The sequence below is a fragment of the Symphalangus syndactylus genome, chromosome 11 (genome assembly GCF_028878055.3).
Source record: "Symphalangus syndactylus isolate Jambi chromosome 11, NHGRI_mSymSyn1-v2.1_pri, whole genome shotgun sequence".
Classification (NCBI taxonomy): domain Eukaryota; kingdom Metazoa; phylum Chordata; class Mammalia; order Primates; family Hylobatidae; genus Symphalangus; species Symphalangus syndactylus.
Genome location: NC_072433.2, coordinates 86,215,356 through 86,234,381, shown reverse-complemented (window position 1 = coordinate 86,234,381; position 19,026 = coordinate 86,215,356). Strand labels below are relative to the sequence as shown.

At 35.7% G+C, this 19,026-nt stretch overlaps 1 protein-coding gene and 1 non-coding gene across 3 annotated transcripts in view; one reads left to right on the top strand and one right to left on the bottom strand.

Moving 5' to 3' along the window:
* The window catches only part of CHD1 (chromodomain helicase DNA binding protein 1), a 76,265-nt gene that overhangs the window by 30,385 nt on the left and 26,854 nt on the right, over window positions 1-19,026 (top strand). For both annotated transcript variants that reach the window (XM_055297570.2, XM_055297569.2), the window contains exons 8-20: window positions 651-876; window positions 1,594-1,694; window positions 1,928-2,106; window positions 3,044-3,171; window positions 3,923-4,139; window positions 5,690-5,779; window positions 6,766-6,956; window positions 7,937-8,125; window positions 11,727-11,889; window positions 12,726-12,878; window positions 15,299-15,370; window positions 17,701-17,850; window positions 18,807-18,955. In XM_055297570.2, the coding sequence (XP_055153545.1) occupies window positions 651-876; window positions 1,594-1,694; window positions 1,928-2,106; window positions 3,044-3,171; window positions 3,923-4,139; window positions 5,690-5,779; window positions 6,766-6,956; window positions 7,937-8,125; window positions 11,727-11,889; window positions 12,726-12,878; window positions 15,299-15,370; window positions 17,701-17,850; window positions 18,807-18,955 (2,008 nt within the window). The remainder of the gene's footprint in view (window positions 1-650; window positions 877-1,593; window positions 1,695-1,927; window positions 2,107-3,043; window positions 3,172-3,922; window positions 4,140-5,689; window positions 5,780-6,765; window positions 6,957-7,936; window positions 8,126-11,726; window positions 11,890-12,725; window positions 12,879-15,298; window positions 15,371-17,700; window positions 17,851-18,806; window positions 18,956-19,026) is intronic.
* LOC129457874 (U6 spliceosomal RNA) lies at window positions 10,826-10,928 on the bottom strand. Its single transcript, XR_008649422.1, has one exon. It is a non-coding gene; the product is annotated as a U6 spliceosomal RNA (small nuclear RNA).

The following is a 19,026-nucleotide window of genomic DNA, read 5'->3' as shown; positions in this document are numbered from 1 at the left end:
AAAGCATAATTTGCTTAGCCTGAGTATCTTCTTAATAACCACCTGACCACATTTCTTTTTTTTGTTTTTTTTTTGAGACGGAATCTCGTTCTGTTGTCCAGGCTGGAGTGCAGTGGCGCGATCTCAGCTCACTGCAAGCTCCGCCTCCCAGGTTCACACCATTCTCCTGCCTCAGCCTCCCGAGTAGCTGGGACTACAGGTGCCTGCCAGGACGCCCAGCTGATTTTTTGTATTTTTAGTAGAGATGGGGTTTCACTGTGTTAGCCAGGATGGTCTTGATCTCCTGACCTCGTGATCCGCCCACCTTGGCCTCCCAAATTGCTGGGATTACAGGCGTGAGCCACCGTGCTGGGCCTCCACCTGACCACATTTCATATATTGTGGATAATTATAGAATAATGCTGTGGGATCTCAGGTGGACCTCTGTCTTTTTATTTTTTCTAATTTGAAAAAGGAGGGGATTATATTAGATAATTCTGAAATTCTGAGTTTTATTTATGAACAATAGAATTTCCCATAAGTTTCTATACCCCTGATACTTTATTTAAAAGAGTATATATTTTTGTACTCATATTTTTGAAATTTTGAGTTGAAATATAATCCTACAACAGAATTAATTACATGGAAGGATCTTGTGCTTTTGTTTTCAGCTACTGGTGCTACTACAACCATCTATGCAGTTGAAGCAGATGGTGACCCAAATGCAGGCTTTGAAAAAAACAAAGAACCAGGAGAGATTCAGTATTTAATTAAATGGAAAGGATGGTCCCATATCCACAACACTTGGGAGACAGAAGAAACCCTCAAGCAGCAGAATGTTAGAGGAATGAAAAAATTGGATAATTATAAGAAAAAAGATCAGGAAACAAAAAGATGGTAAGTATGCTGTATGTCATATACTTTTTTTTAATAGTTCAAAGATTACTAAGCCTTTGTGTTAATAAAGAATACATAGTAACATTAAATGATAGCCTAAAATAACTATAGACTTTATAATACAGTTGGCTGTCTTTGTCCACAGCTTCTCTATCCTTGGTTTCAACCAACCATGGATTGAAAGTATTCGGAGGGGAAAAAAAACAACAATAATACAAATTAAAAACAATACAATGTAACAACTATTTGCACTGCATTTACATTGTAAATGTAAAATTAGGTACTATAAGACCATCTAGAGATGATTTAAAGTATAGGGGAGGATGTGTGTGGGTTATGTTTTAAGTACCATGCCATTTCATATAAGGGACTTAAGCATCCTCAGATTCTGGTATCTGTAGAGGATCCTGAACCAATCCCCTGCAGGTACTGAGGGATGATTTTATTCCATCTCAAGGTAAAACTCCTAGGGGTATACCTATCTAAACCTATCCTTGGTAACAGTCACATAGACTGTGTCTCATACATTATAAATTACAAATTTTTAGTTAAAAGCTAATGATGCTTTATTCCTGTTTGAGTTTCTTTATTACTCAAACTTGACCCACACAGTGGCGAAATGGGAGATTTTGTGCTACAAATAGTGTTGGGGATGGGGGAGTGACAGGTTATTTATGGGAGATTTTTAAGTCTATTCCTGGATTAATAATTTTTCAGGTTGAAAAATGCCTCTCCAGAAGATGTGGAATATTATAATTGCCAGCAAGAACTTACAGATGATCTACATAAACAGTATCAAATAGTGGAACGTATAATTGGTTAGTGATAAATGATTCTGGTTAAAAAACTTTCTTTTTATGCTTGAAATAATCTGAAAAAAGTCAAGTTTGCCACTTATATATCAAACACAGTAGCTTGCTCTTACTAAAACAGTATTGTAAACTAGATAGCTAAATTTTACTTGTGTAGCCTTTACTGAGAATTACGTATCCGATGATTAAATGTAAAAAAAAAAAAAAAAAAAATAAGTAAATGCCTGATTCTCTCACAGCTCATTCCAATCAAAAGTCAGCAGCTGGTTATCCTGATTATTACTGCAAATGGCAGGGCCTTCCATACTCAGAGTGCAGCTGGGAAGATGGAGCTCTCATTTCCAAAAAGTTTCAAGCATGCATTGATGAGTATTTTAGCAGGAACCAATCAAAAACCACTCCTTTTAAAGATTGCAAAGTGAGTATTGTCTAACATTTTAAATTATTAAAAATATATTTATGCATTATAAATATTTACAAGCCTAAATACAAGAGTTGGATCCTGATTTCAGATAGACTAAGGGAGAATATTTCTTGGATAATAGATCTTACAGGAAGTGAACTTCCCGCAATTGCTGTGTGTTTTTTAGTTTTAGTTTTATAATTTTTTATTTCAAACTTTCTCTTTTAAAAAAATTGTAACTGATGTTTTCGTCAATGTATCGTCTCAAGTGTTATCTTTTATCTTATTGAGCATCACTATGTCAGAAAGATAAGTTGGTTATGGTGATTGTCAGGAAGGGTTGGGAGACTAAACAGAAAAAAACCCTTGGAAACGAGATATGCTCAATTTTAAAGATGGTGGATATTTTCTTAGAAGGTAGAGAAAAAGGAGAGTGATATCGGAAAGTATCCAGAACTACCTTGCACAATACTTTCTGCATCCTTGTAACTTACCCAGAGTTACTAGTGATGTGTTGAGATCTATGGACTACTAGACTTTATTTCCTTATTACAAGAATTACATTCTTCATAGGGATAACTTGGAATTCAGAAATTGAATGGTAAGCTAAGCCAGTTTTATGCTTGTTTGTAGCTTAAGGCTGGAGCGATGGTTTTGAACAATTTAACATAGGTTTTGCTTGTGAAATACATGAGACTCATATTTTGGCAGGAAGTTAATTTTCTCTAAATTTTTGTTTAAAAAAGAAGGCAAAATATTTCACTGTTCATTTTAGTAGAGTAGTAGAAAACAGTATTGACTGAATCCTCAGATACATTTTGAGTAATGGAATCTCTGAGCTTGATGATTAGAGATGAAATTTAAGAATTTATGGTAAAGCTGAGGCTTTCATCTTTTAGTATAATTTCTTATATTTAATAATTCTACATAATAATGTTTATTTCTACTGAAGGTATTAAAACAAAGGCCAAGGTTTGTAGCCCTGAAGAAGCAGCCATCCTATATTGGAGGACATGAGGGCTTAGAATTAAGAGATTATCAACTAAATGGTTTAAATTGGCTTGCTCATTCTTGGTGCAAGTAAGTATATTTTGAATCATCTATTTGATTTGACAGAATAAGAATTTTACCAATACAGGATTCAGAAAAGATTTCCATTTACATAAAGGATAAGACTCTTTGGCAGTTTATATGCTAGTCTTTTTATTTCCTGGTTTATATAAACAATACTACATACTAGGAAGAAAATCCAGTGGAGTTGGAGTTTAACTTGATTGTTGACTTTTTAAAATATGTTTTTATTCAGTTTAAAAATCAAAATGCATATCCGTTCTCATCCCATGCTATTCCTGGAATATTTCTCTTTTTCCTAGTTATTTTAACATCCATTTACTCTTCTACATTTTTTTTCTATCTTCTGTGGCACCCACTCTACTTTTGTGAATCTCGATTGCAATTTAGCTATAGTGTTTTTTTAAGTGTATGTTCTTCCTATACACTTTTTACTTATTTAATATATCTGGACTCTACTACTAGTAGGTGAATTGCATTATTGGCTTCATAATTGATTAAACATAATACTAAATTAATCTTTAAGCCTCTTCTGGCCCAGAACGGTCATCTCCTTTTACTTTTCTTACAGCATTAATGATTAAGTCTTTAGCCAGATACCTTTACATTTATTATTTGTAGTTAATAAAAGTGATATATTCTATATAATACCTATCAGATTAATTTTATTTAACTTCATGTAAACATATACACGGTGTAAAAAGGTTTCTTTGTATATTTGAGTATTTCCTTGCATGCTAATTTTTTTTTAACTTTGTAGAGGAAATAGTTGCATACTCGCTGATGAAATGGGCCTTGGAAAAACAATACAGACGATCTCATTTCTGAATTATTTGTTTCATGAACATCAATTATATGGACCTTTTTTATTGGTAGTACCGCTCTCCACTCTTACTTCCTGGCAAAGGGAAATTCAGACATGGGCTTCTCAAATGAATGCTGTGGTTTATTTAGGTGATATTAACAGCAGAAACATGGTAAGTTGTTTCCCTGTAAATGTAGAAATCAGAATATACTTTTCTTTGAGATCAAGTGTTTTTTATTGTTGTTGTTGTTGTTTTGAGATGGGGTTTCACTCTGTCTCCCAGGCTGGAGTGCAGTGGTATGATCTTGGCTCACTGCAACTGGGACCACAGGAGCACGCCACCACTCCTGGCTAATTTTCTGTATTTTTTAGTGGAGACAGGGTTTTGCTGTGTTGCCCGGGCAGGTCTTGAACTGAGCTCAAGTGATCTGCCTCCCTTGGCCTCCCAAAGTGTTGGGATTACAGTCATGAACCACCGTTCTTGGCCTAACGAGGATGAGGGGTTTTGTTTTGTTTTGGTCTGTATAACAATCTTTGTTTCTGGCATAGAACTTGCCACAAATAAGTTCTCAGTACATGTTTAATTGACTATAACAAAGTCAGTTTTGGTTTATTGTTACTTCATATATATATTTGACTGGTTTTTTTTTGGTGGTTTTTTTTTTTTTTTTTTCTTTTCAGTCTGTCATCCAGACTGGAGTACAGTGGTGTGATCTCGGCTCATTGCAGCCTCCGCCTCCCAGGTTCAAGTGATTCTTCTGCGTCAGCCTTCCAAGTAGCTGGCATTACAAGCACCTGCCACCAGGCCCGGCTAATTTTCATATTTTTAGTAGAGATGGGATTTCACCATGTTGCCCAGGCTGGTCTCAAACTCCTGACCTCAAGTGATCCACCTGCCTTGGCCTCCCAGAGTGCTGGGATTTACAGGCATGAGCCACCATGCCAGCCTATTTTACGTTTTTAATGGAAAATTTCAAATATACGTGAGAACAGATCGAAGAATGTAATAAACCCTCATGTTCTCAAGTTTCACAAATTTACTGCTAGTTTTGTTTTGTCTATACCTCTACACAACTACTTTCGTAGTTACTGTGAAGCAAACCCCAAACATCATATTTCATCCATAAACGTTATATTATTAAATGAATTAATCACTTACGTTTTCTTAAATAAGACCTTTTGTGAAAGATGTGCTTTAAAATTGTGTTTACTTCATTTTTTAAGAAATGCTGTGGTATTTGTGTTTTATTTATAAGATTTACATAGCATTTTGGACTATATAAAGAATAAATCTGGCCGGGCACGCTGGCTCATGCCTGTAATCCGAGCACTTTGGGAGGCCAAGGTGGGTGGATCATCTGAGGTTGGGAGTTCGAGACCAGCCTAACCGACATGGAGAAACCCTGTCTCTACTAAAAATACAAAATTAGCTGGGCGTGGTGGTGCATTCCTGTAATCCTAGCTACTTGGGAGGCTGAGGCAGGAGGATCACTTGAACCCGGGAGGTAGAGGTTGTGGTGAGCCGAGATCACGCCATTGTACTCCAACCTGGACAACAAGAGCAAAACTCTGTCTCAAAAAAACCACGAAAACTCTTTTATTACATAAACATATATTAATAGTTATTTACATATTTGAATGGATTTTAATTTTTAGATACGTAAGTAAAAGTATAATTTGCTTGATGTTTGTCTTAAAATTGTCCTTCAAATTTCTTAATAGATAAGAACTCATGAATGGACACATCATCAGACCAAACGGTTAAAATTTAATATACTGTTAACAACTTACGAAATTTTATTAAAGGATAAGGTATGTAGTTATTTCGCACGTGTTTTTGTCTCTTGTGTATCAGTTTTTTCTTTATCATATGCTGTGGACAGGATGAGAGAATAGCCTAAATCCTGAGTCAGCAAACTATAGCCTGTGTTCTTATTTTTTTAATGGTGCTTGAACTAAGAATGGTTTTTACCTTTTTGAAAGGTTACATTTAAAGGGTCGTAGAAAGAATATGTAACAGAGACCATATATTTATCTGTAAAGTCTGAAATATTTACTATCTGGCTTTTCTTAGAAAAGGCTTGCCAACTCAATCTAATGAAACCAGTTTGTTATAGTGTGTATTGATTTGTAAGCTCTTTAAAGAAGAGGAAGATACCTAACAGGATTAAGCTACCACTGTGTGAAGCAATGAAGGCTTTATAGATAGATACTGCCTTATTTAATTCCTCCATCTACTTTATATTCAGTTTCTCTACTTTATGGAAAAGAAAATCAGTCTCAAGAATGTCTCTAAGAATTTAATGAACTTGGCTATGGTAACACAGCTCTTAAGTAGCGGAATCAGGCCTGCTCTAACTCAGAGACCTAAGTTTAAGAGAGTTCTACCGTTTATAAAAGTTGTACAAAGAATTGTACCTACACTTGAAATAAGACACTGTTCTGAATTTGTGTCATAGTTTTTTTTCATATTGACATTAATAGAGGCTTCTATTGTGGTTGGGCTAAAAATCTTTTGTAAAAATTTTAAATGACACTGCTGATTTTTGTCTATTAATTACCAGTTTATAAGCTAATAAAAACTTTGGCTTGATATTACATTCTAGTGGTTAAATTTGTCATAGAAGGAATATGTGCTGAGTTACTTGTGTATTGTAATCTTCAGATTACAATTTATTTGAAAATTAGACAAAGTTTGTTTTTAATTTTCGTTTCATTTTAATGAGTTCAGATTAAATGGGAAGGCTAAATTTGAATTCCGTTTTTGTCTCAAAATATTGTTTTTCTATTATTTTAAGGCATTCCTTGGAGGTCTAAATTGGGCATTTATAGGTGTTGATGAAGCACACCGATTAAAGAATGATGACTCCCTTCTGTATAAAACTTTAATAGATTTTAAATCCAATCATCGTCTCCTTATCACTGGAACTCCTCTACAGAATTCCCTCAAAGAGCTCTGGTCTTTGCTACATTTCATTATGCCAGAAAAGTAAGACAAATTTACAATTTTAATCATATTGTGTGGTTATGTTTAGTGGGAAGAAACCCAGGTAATAAGGTCAGTAAGAGTTTTTATTGCCCTAAAAGATTAGGTCACAGATTACTAAGAATTTTTTAAAAAGGAAAATGAGGTCAGGTAGTTTGTAATACTATTTGAATTTTTCAATTTTGTTAATAAACTTAAGCCATGTGTAATAAATCACAACAGTTGATTTTGCACATGTTCGAAATATACCTTGTTTGAAAAACTAACACCGTACCATTCTTTGTATTTAATAGTAGGAGTAACAACAATGAGGTGCTGGTAATCCCTTTTTCTAAATGAGGAAAACTAGACTAGACAAGGCTAAAATAAGTTCCCAAAGGTCACTACTTGTTCTCTTTCAGTAGGTCCAGAACTTTAAAAGTATATTTTTTGAGAAATATTTTAGTGATAATTATCCCATACTTCAAAATACTTCATATTCACTTGATTCAAGAATCATAACTTAGCCTAGCGCGGTGGCTCACGCTTGTAATCCCAGCACTTTGGGAGGCCGAGGCCGGCGGATCACGAGGTCAGGAGATCGAGACCACAGTGAAACCTCGTCTCTACTAAAAATACAAAAAATTAGCCGGGCGTGGTGGCGGGCGCCTGTAGTCCCAGCTACTCGGAGAGGCTGAGGCAGGAGAATGGCGTGAACCCGGGAGGCGGAGCTTGCAGTGAGCCGAGATTGCGCCACTGCACTCCAGCCTGGGCGACAGAGCGAGACTCCATCTCAAAAAAAAAGAATCATAACTTATAAAACAACTAATTATATTTCATCATGCATCTTCTTGGGAGGGAGATTTTTAGAAGTAACTAAGTTTAGCTAATTTTTTTTCTAAAAATCTGTAGTATTTTGTTTATAAATGACTCCTCTAAAAAAAAAAAGCTCATACACAATTTGACTTTTTCTAGTAATTGTTCCAATTTCTTAAATTTTAAAGGTTTTCTTCCTGGGAAGATTTTGAAGAAGAACATGGCAAAGGGAGAGAATATGGTTATGCAAGCCTTCACAAGGAGCTTGAGCCATTTCTGTTACGCCGAGTTAAGAAAGATGTGGAAAAATCTCTTCCTGCCAAGGTTGAGCAGATTTTAAGAATGGAAATGAGTGCTTTACAGAAACAATATTACAAGTAAGCTGTACACAGAACACATGTTCTGAACTTTTAATTCTGAAAACCTTCCATGTCTGTGTCCTGCTGTTGGTGCCCCCACCTTCTCTACAATAGTGTCTTAGAGCAGTTGCAATTCTCGAGTTTCAGAATAAATTTATTCTGTGTCATTAGGAGGCAAAAGGAGATTTAATGACATATCCAAAATTATGAGTGACGACACTGAGTAATTCATCTTCTAACAATAATTAGTTGCTTTCCTATATATCATACTGTTACCTTATAAAGAGTTTAAGTGTTAGGATTTCCACAATAATGAAGTTATTATATGATTATGACAATTAACAGATAGAGGCCAAAAAAAGAAACTTAGAACAAAATTTTAGGCCCTGCTGCTTTTTGAAGAGTATTAACAAATCATAGGTGGTATAAATTTTGTATGTCAAGATCTATACAGTAGGACTTTTCAAAGAATCAGAAAGGAAAATCTGTTCTAATATCTGTTTAAACATTTAATTGCATAAAAGGAAATATATTGCTACATGCATTTGGAGTTTCAGAAACATTTATATTCTGTGGTAAATCTATAGGTGCCATACATTTGAAAGAATATACTTACTGCATAATTATTTTTATTATGGAAAATTTCAGACATATACAAAAATAGGATAATTTAATGAACTCTTATACCCATGACTCAGCTTCACTTTGTTTGTTTGTTTGTTCGTTTGTTTTTTGAGACGCAGTCTCCCTCTGTACTCCAGGCTGGAGTACAGTGGCACGATCTTGGCTCACTGCAACCTCCACCTTCCGGTTTCAAATGATTCTGGTGCCTCAGCCTCCCAAGTAGCTGGGTTTACAGGTGTGCCCCACAATGCCCTGCTAATTTATTTTTAGTAGAGACAGGGTTTTGCCACGTTGGCCAGGCTGATCCTGAACTCCTGGCCCCAAGCGATCCACACACCTCAGCCTTCCAAAGTGCTGGGATTACAGGTATGAGCCACTATGCCCAGCCCCAGCTTCACTTCCAACTCATGCCAGTCTTTTTATGTATCTCTGGTCATCCCCATTTCCCTCAGTACCTATCCTTTTGAAGCAGATCAGAAATTTTTCCATAAATATTTTTCTATGTATTTCTAATAATTGATTTTTAAAAGTACTAGTATCACCTGGGCACGGTGGCTTATGCCTGTAATCCCAGTACTTTGGGAGGCTGAGGCAGACGGATCACTTGAGCCTCAAGAGTTTGAGACCAGCCTGGGCAACATGGCAAAAACCCTGTCTCTACCCAAGATACAAAAAACATAGCCAGGAGTGGTGGTGGGTGCATGTGGTCCCAGCTACTTGGGAGGCTGAGGTGGGAGGATCGCTTGAGCCCGTGAGGCAGAGGTTGCAGTGAACCGAGGTCATGCCACTGCACTTCAGCCTGGGTGACAGAGTGAGACCCCATCTTAAATAAATAAATAACCCACTTTAAAATTTTCACAATTTAGGAAATTATTGCTCTCTCAGCAGAATGAATTTCTTGATACCAATTATTCAGTATCAGTGTTCAAGTTTTGTCAAAAAATTTTTTTACGTTTACTCGAATTGGGATTGAGATAGGTTCATATATGGCAATTGATTTGTCTCTGAGTTTATTATCTGTAGGTACTTCTTTTTAAAATATATACGATGGGGAAAACAGTTATTCTGTAGAATTTTTCCACAATCTAAATTTTGCATAGTACTTCCCTCTAAAGTAGTTTAACAGTATCCCCTGTATTTCCTATAGATTGGTAGGTAGATCTAGGTGCTTGATAATATTCAAATTAATAATTAAGAGTATATTTTGTAGTACACAATGGCGATTATCTAATTTTGTTATGGGGTTCTTTAAAAAAAGTAATGCATTTTGTAGACTATTTGGAAAGAAAAGTCAAAGTAGGAAGAAGATACATTCACCTGTAATTCTCTCAGTGCTAGTCATATATCATGGATGTTGAATTTAAACTCTTCAGGGTACTTTTTGGCAACTAACGTAATAAGATACTGCCATAAACTTCTGGAAAAAATTCTTAGAATTTTTACCTCTAGAGAAATTAATAATAAATTTTTTCTGGATAAGGAAAAATAATTCTTTATTCTTGATTCCCTCTTAGGGCATTGAGCATTGTCCACTCTTAGGGCATTGAGCATTGTCCATGGGTTTTGTTTTGCTTTTCATTCCAGTTTGGGGGAACTGCCTGTATAACTAGTGGTAAAGAATGGTAATAAAAGAGTATGTACACTAGATATTTGAGACTTTCAAGCCCTTCAAAAACTGACCTTGTAAAAAGGAAGAAAATAAAAGGTGGAAAAGGTCATGGTGAGAGGAAGTTTTTCTTTTCTTTTTTAAATTCAGCTTTTATTTTAGATACTGGAGGTATATGTGCAGGTTAGTTACATGCGTAATATTGCGTCCAGGTAGTGAGCATGGTACGCAGTGGGTAGTTTTCAACCCATGTTCCCCTCCTTCCCCTCCTCTAGTAGTCCACAATGTTGTTACATGTTTATGTTCATATGTGCTCAGTGTTTAACTGGCACTTATAAGTGAGAACATGTGGTGTTTGGTTTTCTGTTTCTGTGTTAATTCACTTAGATTATGGTCTACAGCTCCATCCATGGACATTATTTTATTTGAAGGGCATTATTTCATCCCTTTTTTTCTGTGGCTGTGTAGTATTCATGGGGTATATATACAAAAATATGGAGTGTTCATGGATTTGCATGTCATCCTTGTACAGGGACCATTCTAATCTCTGTATTGGTCCAGTTTTAGTGTAAGTGCTGCCAAAGTGAGCACAGGAATTGTTACATATAGTTTGGAGTAGTAAAATAGCACCAAGAGGCTGGGCGTGGTGGCTCACGCTTGTAATCCCAGCACTTTGGGAGGCCGAGGCGGGCGGATCACGAGGTCAGGAGATCGAGACCACGGTGAAACCCCGTCTCTACTAAAAATACAAAAAATTAGCTGGGCGTGGTGGCGGGCGCCTGTAGTCCCAGCTACTCGGAGAGGCTGAGGCAGGAGAATGGCGTGAACCCGGGAGGCGGAGCTTGCAGTGAGCCGAGATCGCGCCACTGCACTCCAGCCTGGGCGACAGAGCGAGACTCCGTCTCAAAAAAAAAAAAAAAAAAAAAAAAATAGCACCAAGATGTTTTCTATAAGTTGCATATGTATTGTGTAATTGCAATCTAGAGAAGACAGTCATGGCTAAAATGAGGTATCCTCAGGTTTCTTTTAGGTCCATGCAAAATATTCAATTTCATTAGCTGTCTAATGCAGTAAAAGTTATAAGAAGATTAAGATAAATAATGCAGCTGACTATCTTTTTAGCAAATTTGAGGGGAAAAGGATTAATACACTGTAATAATTATGTTACATTAGCCTGTTCTATGTATAGCTAATGGTTCAGAAAACAAGTTGTGTTCTCATGAGTATTATGAAAGAGATTTGGTCCATTGTATATCCAGCTGTGAATTTCATAATGGTACAGTTTTACTTTGGTACTACCTTTGGCCTTTTTTTTTTTGTTTTAATGCTTTTAGAATTTATCCTGGTAATTGTTCTGCTAAACATCATTTTCATAATTTTTTTTTTAAGATGGATTTTAACTAGGAATTACAAGGCCCTCAGCAAAGGTTCCAAGGGCAGTACCTCAGGCTTTTTGAACATTATGATGGAGCTAAAGAAATGTTGTAACCATTGCTACCTCATTAAACCACCAGATAATAATGAATTCTATAATAAACAGGAGGCCTTACAAGTAAGAATTTTTAAATGTTGTTACTTTGTGATAAAGTTCTAGAAATGTTGATTTCACTTACAATCGAAAATGGCTCAGTGCTTTAATATATTGGTTAAAAGTTCTCTTTAGTTAGTAGTGCCTTTCTATAATGGTCTCAGTTATTAATTTGTAGAAAAGATTTTAAAATTCTAATTTAGGTAATTATTTTGATGAATTTTCTAAAAATAGGTCTCTCAAACCATGGCCTATAATAACTTATCCAGCAAGAAAATCCCACAGTATGTTCATACTTATGAAAAAAATCATTAATAGTAATTGTGCTGCATTTGTGATTTGGTAAATGGTAGTCTAAAGGACATCTTGACCTCACATTTTAACCCTTCCTGGTACTTCTGGAAGATAAGTCAGAAGTGTGAAGGCACAGGTGCAATCCAGCCACTGTAGTGCATTGAAGGGCTAGGATCAGCATCTAGAATTAATGCATTAGAATGCATTTGCTTACTCTTTTTAAACCTTTGGTTGCTTAGTTGCTGCTGCTTCCAATGTAATTGTTCTTCAGCTAAGATTTTTGGAGAAACACTGTGGTATAGTAACTAGCAAACAGCGAACAGTACTTTTTTCCTCCCCGACAATATAACAAAACCTAGGTGTAATATGGCAAAGAATATTTTAGCTTAAGTCATGGAGTGAAATGGTAAAGGTCTTAGAAAATTTTGAAAAGTGAAATAAGTTGTTTTCTAACATGAAAATTTAAAATCTCAATTTAAAATAATTCAAGCAACTAAAGTGTTACATGGACAACTTATCATTTATGTCTTTTAACATATAACAACTTGAATTTATTGTTTCTGTAGCACTTAATTCGTAGTAGCGGAAAATTGATTCTTCTTGACAAGCTATTAATTCGCCTAAGAGAACGAGGCAATCGAGTTCTTATTTTTTCACAAATGGTGCGGATGTTAGATATACTTGCAGAATATTTGAAATATCGTCAATTCCCCTTTCAAGTAAGCATTTAATTGTATTTGTTGTTTTAAATTTTATCTAATTCCTGTGCATATTTTACAGAATTAACTTTGAAATTATTTTATAAGTGTTTAGGTTTTTATATAAACTATACTTTTTCTTTAAAAAGATACATCTGCTTTAAAAAATATTTGTCATTCCTTTTTTCTTGACTTTACATATTGCAACAAAACAAATTTTCTTCCTTTCCTGTAATTTTTATTTTCTTTTGATTTTGTCTTTTTCCTTCTATGCTTGCTTTAGATTTTAAAAACTGAACTAAGGCAGAGTTTTCTTGATTGGATAGATCTAAAAGCAGGGGAGTCTTTAGTCTTTAATCTGAATGAGGAAAACAGCCAGTAGTCTCTGAATGTGAATGCTGCCAAGATTCTGATGATTGGTGTGCTCATAGTTATCTGACACAGAGTTTGTTGAGTAAAACTAGACAACTTTAGAGGAGAAACTAAAGACCAGAATTCCCTTCCATGTATTCAAAATTTATATTGAAGTTCATTCAATATAACTAAAGCTAATATCGATGAGTGTTTAAAGTCAGGTGCTGTTTTCAGTACTTTACATCTAATTATTTAATTCTCGAAGCAATTTTATGAACAGTACTAGGAACATAGCAGACATTATGTAGATACAGCTAGTAAATGGTGTATATTTAGTGCAGATAGTAAAATAGCAGTAAAATTATGATAATGGGACTGAACACACAATCCCTGCTTTGTCAGAGCTTATAATTTCTTACAGGAGGCAGACATCAAGCAGGTGATTACAAATAAATGTAACATTACAATTCTGGTAAGTGTTGTGAAGAAGGACAGGTATTTGGTGATATGAATATCATTGAGAAATAATTGCAGTCATTTAGGGGAAAACGTAGAAGAGTACCATTAGTTGAGGTTTTTGAAAACACCTTTATTGATAGTAATTCCCATATCATACAGTTTACTCATTTAAAGTATACAATTCAGTGGTTTTTACTATGTTCACAGATATGTGTAATTGCTCGACAGGTGGTTTTAGAACACTTTCATCAGAAAGAAACTGTGCCCTTTAGCTATTCCTCCTGTCCTTTCATTTGCCTTCCTCTCTTGCCCTGTGGTGATTTGTTTTTAAACAAATTATTGTGTACATGGTCAAACAAAAAATTAGTTTGACTAATTTTGAGTGTTTATAAGCACCACTTCTCTGCCACTAATCCCTTCTCATTCCTAGGTCACTTCCTGGAGAGAATCATTTTTAATTTTATTTGGTTTAGGTCATGCCACAGTAATGAGATGCCACTATTCTTAAAATTTGTACTAATTTGTATTTAAGTGGAAAAGAAAAATTATTTTAATTTTTTAAAACCTTAATAGACATCTGTTTTCCTACTTTGAGTAGGTGATAAGTAAGAGCATTTCACTTAAACCACTTAGAATACATCATTTAAAATGTTTATATTTTTCTTCGCAGAGTTAAAATTCATATAGTATCAAGGCAAAGGTAGGCATATGGCTTCCCAAAATACTAGTTTAAATCATCGGTTAAATGCATGGATCATAGTAGACAAGTTATTTCTAGTCTATAACCAGTTAATAATTATAAAATCATTGCCATTTATAAAGTGAAATAGTAGCTAATGTTTAATAAGCATTCAGTATGTTGTAGGCACTGTGCTACATGTTTTCCTGTGTTCTCTCACTGAGTTCTCTATAGTCTGAAGGAGGGACTACTATTATGTCTGTTTTGTTTAAAGCAGAACTGACGTGGAGAAAAGTCAGATCACTTGCTCAAGATACCCAGTGAATAAGATACTCATTTGCTGGCTGTTAACTAGAACCCATGATGCTTCACATCATTAATTTTCAAACTTTAGTGTGCATCAGAATTAACTGGATGGCCTTTGCTAAACTCCTTCAGTAGGTCTGGGGTAGGGCTCAATAATTTGCCTGTGTTCTCAGGTGACACTAATGCTGTTCTAGTAACCACACTGGACTTAATCAGTGTTTTTAAAACTGAATTGTAACCTGTTAATGGATCTGTGAATCAGTTTAATGGGTTGCACCAACATTTTGAAAGTAAAATGATAAAACATCAGAGTATAACATAGTATATCATGTCATGATATGAAACTTGTTTCAGGTGTTTGTAAACAGCTATGTACTCAATCACATACCTTTAGAATGGGGACTCAGGCAGAATAGTATGACAGCCTATGCTGTATTTACTCTCGAGGGTGCAGTCTTAGTGATTTGGAGCACAGACTAAAGACAGAATGCCTGAGCATTATTTTACTGTCTAATAAGTACCTTCTATTACAGTTTTAGCAAAGGACATGCTTCACATTTCTACTTAATTTTATAACTGATTTTAATTGCTTTGTAATATTTTGATTTTGTTATATGCAGTATTTTAATGTGTTTTATTCTAGAGATTAGATGGATCAATAAAAGGAGAACTGAGGAAACAAGCTCTAGATCATTTTAATGCTGAGGGATCAGAGGTATGTATTAATGCTTTTAAAATTATAAATAATTTTGATTTAGTATCAGTATATTACATTATTGTATTCAGACATTTTTAATCTTCATATCTAGTTTGATAAAAAAGAGTAGTGTTAGCCACCTTTAATTAGCAAACGAGGTTTTAAAGTCACTATTCTAGTTTAAACCTAAGAATTTTATCTTTGAGACAGAGTCTCGCTCTGTTGCCCAGGCTGGAGTGCAGTGGCACGATCTCAACTCACTGCAACCTCTGCCTCCCGGGCTCAAGCTATTCTCCTGCCTCAGCCTCACAAGTAGCTGGGATTACAGGCGCGTGCCACTGTGCCTGGCTAGTTTTTGTAGTTTTAGTAGAAATGGGGCTTCACCTTGTTGGCTAGGCTGGTCTTGAACTCCTGACCTCAGGTGATCCACCTGCCTCAGCCTCCCACAGTGCTAGGATTACGGGCATGAGCCACTGCGCCCAGCCAAGAATTTTACTCTTTATTATCAATACTGTTTCAGCATGGAACAGTTATTTTAATTTGCTTCAAAATAAATTAGCCAGATTGGGCACAGTAGCTCACACCTGTAATCCCAGCACTTTGGGAGGCCAATGCAGGAGAATCGCTTCAGATCAGGAGTTTGAGACCACCCTGGGAAACAGTGAGACTGCTGTCTGTACCAAAAAAAAAAAAAAGTAAAAAGACTAAACTGGGCATGGTGGCACTCGGTTGTAGTCCCAGTTACTTGGGAGGCTGAGTTGAGTGGATCACTTAGCTCAGGAATTTGAGGCTGCAGTGAGCCATGGTCACGCCACTAGACTCTAGCCCAGGCAATAGAATGAGACTCTGTCTCAAAAAAAAGAAAAGAAAAAGCCCCCAAAACAACAAATTAGCCCACTTTCCTTTAAAAAAAATTTTTTTTTTCCGTGGATTTTTGGGTAGCAGGTGATATTTGGTTAAACGAGTAAGTTCAGTAGTGGTGGTTTGTGAGATTTTGGTGCACCCTTCACCTGAGCAGTATACACTGAACCAAATTTGTAGTCTTTTATCGCTCACCCCTTCCTACTCTTTCCCTCTGAGTCCCCAGAGTCCTTTGTATAATTCTTATTACTTTGCATCCTCATAGCTTAGTTCCCTCTTACGAGTGAGAACATACAATGTTTAGTTTTCCATTCCTGAGTTACTTCACTCAGAATAGTAGTCTCCAGGCTGGGCATGGTGGCTCACACCGGTAATCCCAGCACTTTGGGAGGCTGAAGCGGGTTGATCACGAGGTCAGGAGATCGAGACCATCCTGGCTAACACGGTAAAACCCCGTCTCTACTAAAAATACAAAAAAAATTAGCTGGGCATAGTGGCGGGCACCTGTAGTCCCAGCTACTCGGGAGGCTGAGGCAGGAGAATGGCGTGAACCCGGGAGGCAGAGCTTGCAGTGAACCGAGATTGCGCCACTGCATTCCAGCCTGGGTGACAGAGCGAAACTCCGTCTCAAAAAAAAAAAAAAAAAATTCGAGACCAGCCTGGCCAACATGGTGAAACCGCATCTCTACTAAAAATACAAAAATTAGCTGGGTGTGGTAGTGCGTGACTGTAATCCCAGCTACTCGGGAGGCTGAGGCAGGAGAATTGCTTGAACCTAGGAGGCAGAGGTTGCAGTGAGCCAAGATAAAAAGAGTGAGACTCCGTCTCAAAAAAAAATATATATATATACATATATATGTGTATATATGTATATATATACACATATATATGTATATAGTCTCCAATCCCATCTAGGTTGCTGCAAATGCCATTATTTCATTCTTTATGACTGAGTAGTAGTCCACTGTTTATGTATACCACAGTTTATCCTCTTGTTGATTGATGGGCATTTGGGCTGGTTCCACATTGTTGCAATTGCAAATTGTGCTACTATAATCATGTGTGTACAAGTATCTTTTTCATGTAATGACTTTTTTCCTCTGGGCAGATACTCAGTAGTGGGATTCCTGGATCCAGTGGTAGTTCTACTTTTAGTTCCTTTAAGGAATTTCCACACTGTTTTCCATAGAGTTCTTTTTTTTTTGATATATGCTTTTTATTTTTTAAGGAAATAAAATTTACAGTTAGAGTTGAAGCATCATTCCTTTCCTATCCCGTTTTCTTTCTTTTTCACCAGAAGTAAACACTGTATTGAATTTGATGTTAATAACATATGTATTTGATTTTGGAGTCTTTTTGTTGATTGGTCTTGCTAGATGTTTATGTATTAGTTTTAAAAACTGTCTTTCTGTTTAATTAGTAACATACTGTTTACATTCAGAAAATCAGTTGAAAATTTTTCATTTTGATTATTCAATTTCTTACAGGATTTTTGCTTTTTGCTGTCCACAAGAGCTGGAGGTCTAGGGATTAATTTAGCCTCTGCTGACACTGTTGTTATATTTGATTCCGATTGGAATCCACAGAATGATCTTCAGGCACAGGCTAGAGCCCATCGAATTGGGCAAAAGAAACAGGTATTTTTAATTTTAATTTATATTTTGTTGCTGTTTTAGAATTCTTTTTTTTTTGGAAGTGAGTTCAGTTTATCCTCTAGAGGATAAGATCACTGTAACAGTCGTACTGCTGTTTAACAGATAGGATACTGAGGAACTTGGTTTACCAAAATCACCTGGAGAGTCTGACAGAATTGAGATAACTATGCATAAATAGGATCATGTATTCTGTTTTGATCCTGTATTCTAGTCGTAACTATATAATGCAGTTTTTCGTCTTATAATAAAAACTTTAAAATGTCTTTACTTGCTTATTTTAACTTGAGAGTTTGAGTATCATATGCTGCCTTTCTGTTAGTCTATATTTTGTCCATTTGCTTACAAGATTCTCCACATGCAAATGTGACCCCATTTTATAATTGTAACAAAATACCCTTAAATGGTGGTACTGAACCTTTACCTAGAGAAATAGGGAAAATTTACTGCAGAATCTTTGACCTAGAGAAATAGGGAAAATTTACTACACCAATTCTTTTCAATTTTGGAGAGTTTGTTTTATAGTGGGCTTCTTATTAACTTGGGGAGTAGTTCATGGAATTTTGCATTATATAGAGTATGAAACATTAGAATCAAGGCAACGAGTATAATAAGGCTATCAGAAGTTTACATGCCCCCCCCATTTTCCCCAGCTAAATCATAACTTAAAAATTACTGTCATTCCTTTAAAAAAACAAAAATAAGCAAATGCAATCTCCTTATCAAAATATTAAGAAGGAAGGAAGGATATAGTTTCAAAATAGTCTCTTAAGTTGAGGAACTCTAGCTTTAAACATGTTTTTTAAATTTTCATTTTGCTTTTAACCAGTGAAAACTTCATGTAGAATGAGCTTCAGTTTGTGTGCCAGTGTTTAGGCACTTGAGGTTAGCAAAACAAATCCTTTATACTGCAATTTGTTTCCTCTTGTGTATTTTTACAGGTGAATATTTATCGTCTAGTTACAAAGGGATCAGTTGAAGAAGATATTCTTGAAAGGGCCAAAAAGAAGATGGTTTTAGATCACCTTGTAATTCAAAGAATGGACACAACTGGGAAGACAGTACTACATACAGGTTCTGCCCCATCAAGGTGGTTATTTGATTATTTAAAAAATGTCATTTTAGAGTCAGTAAACTCATTTTTTTGATATGTTACATCAC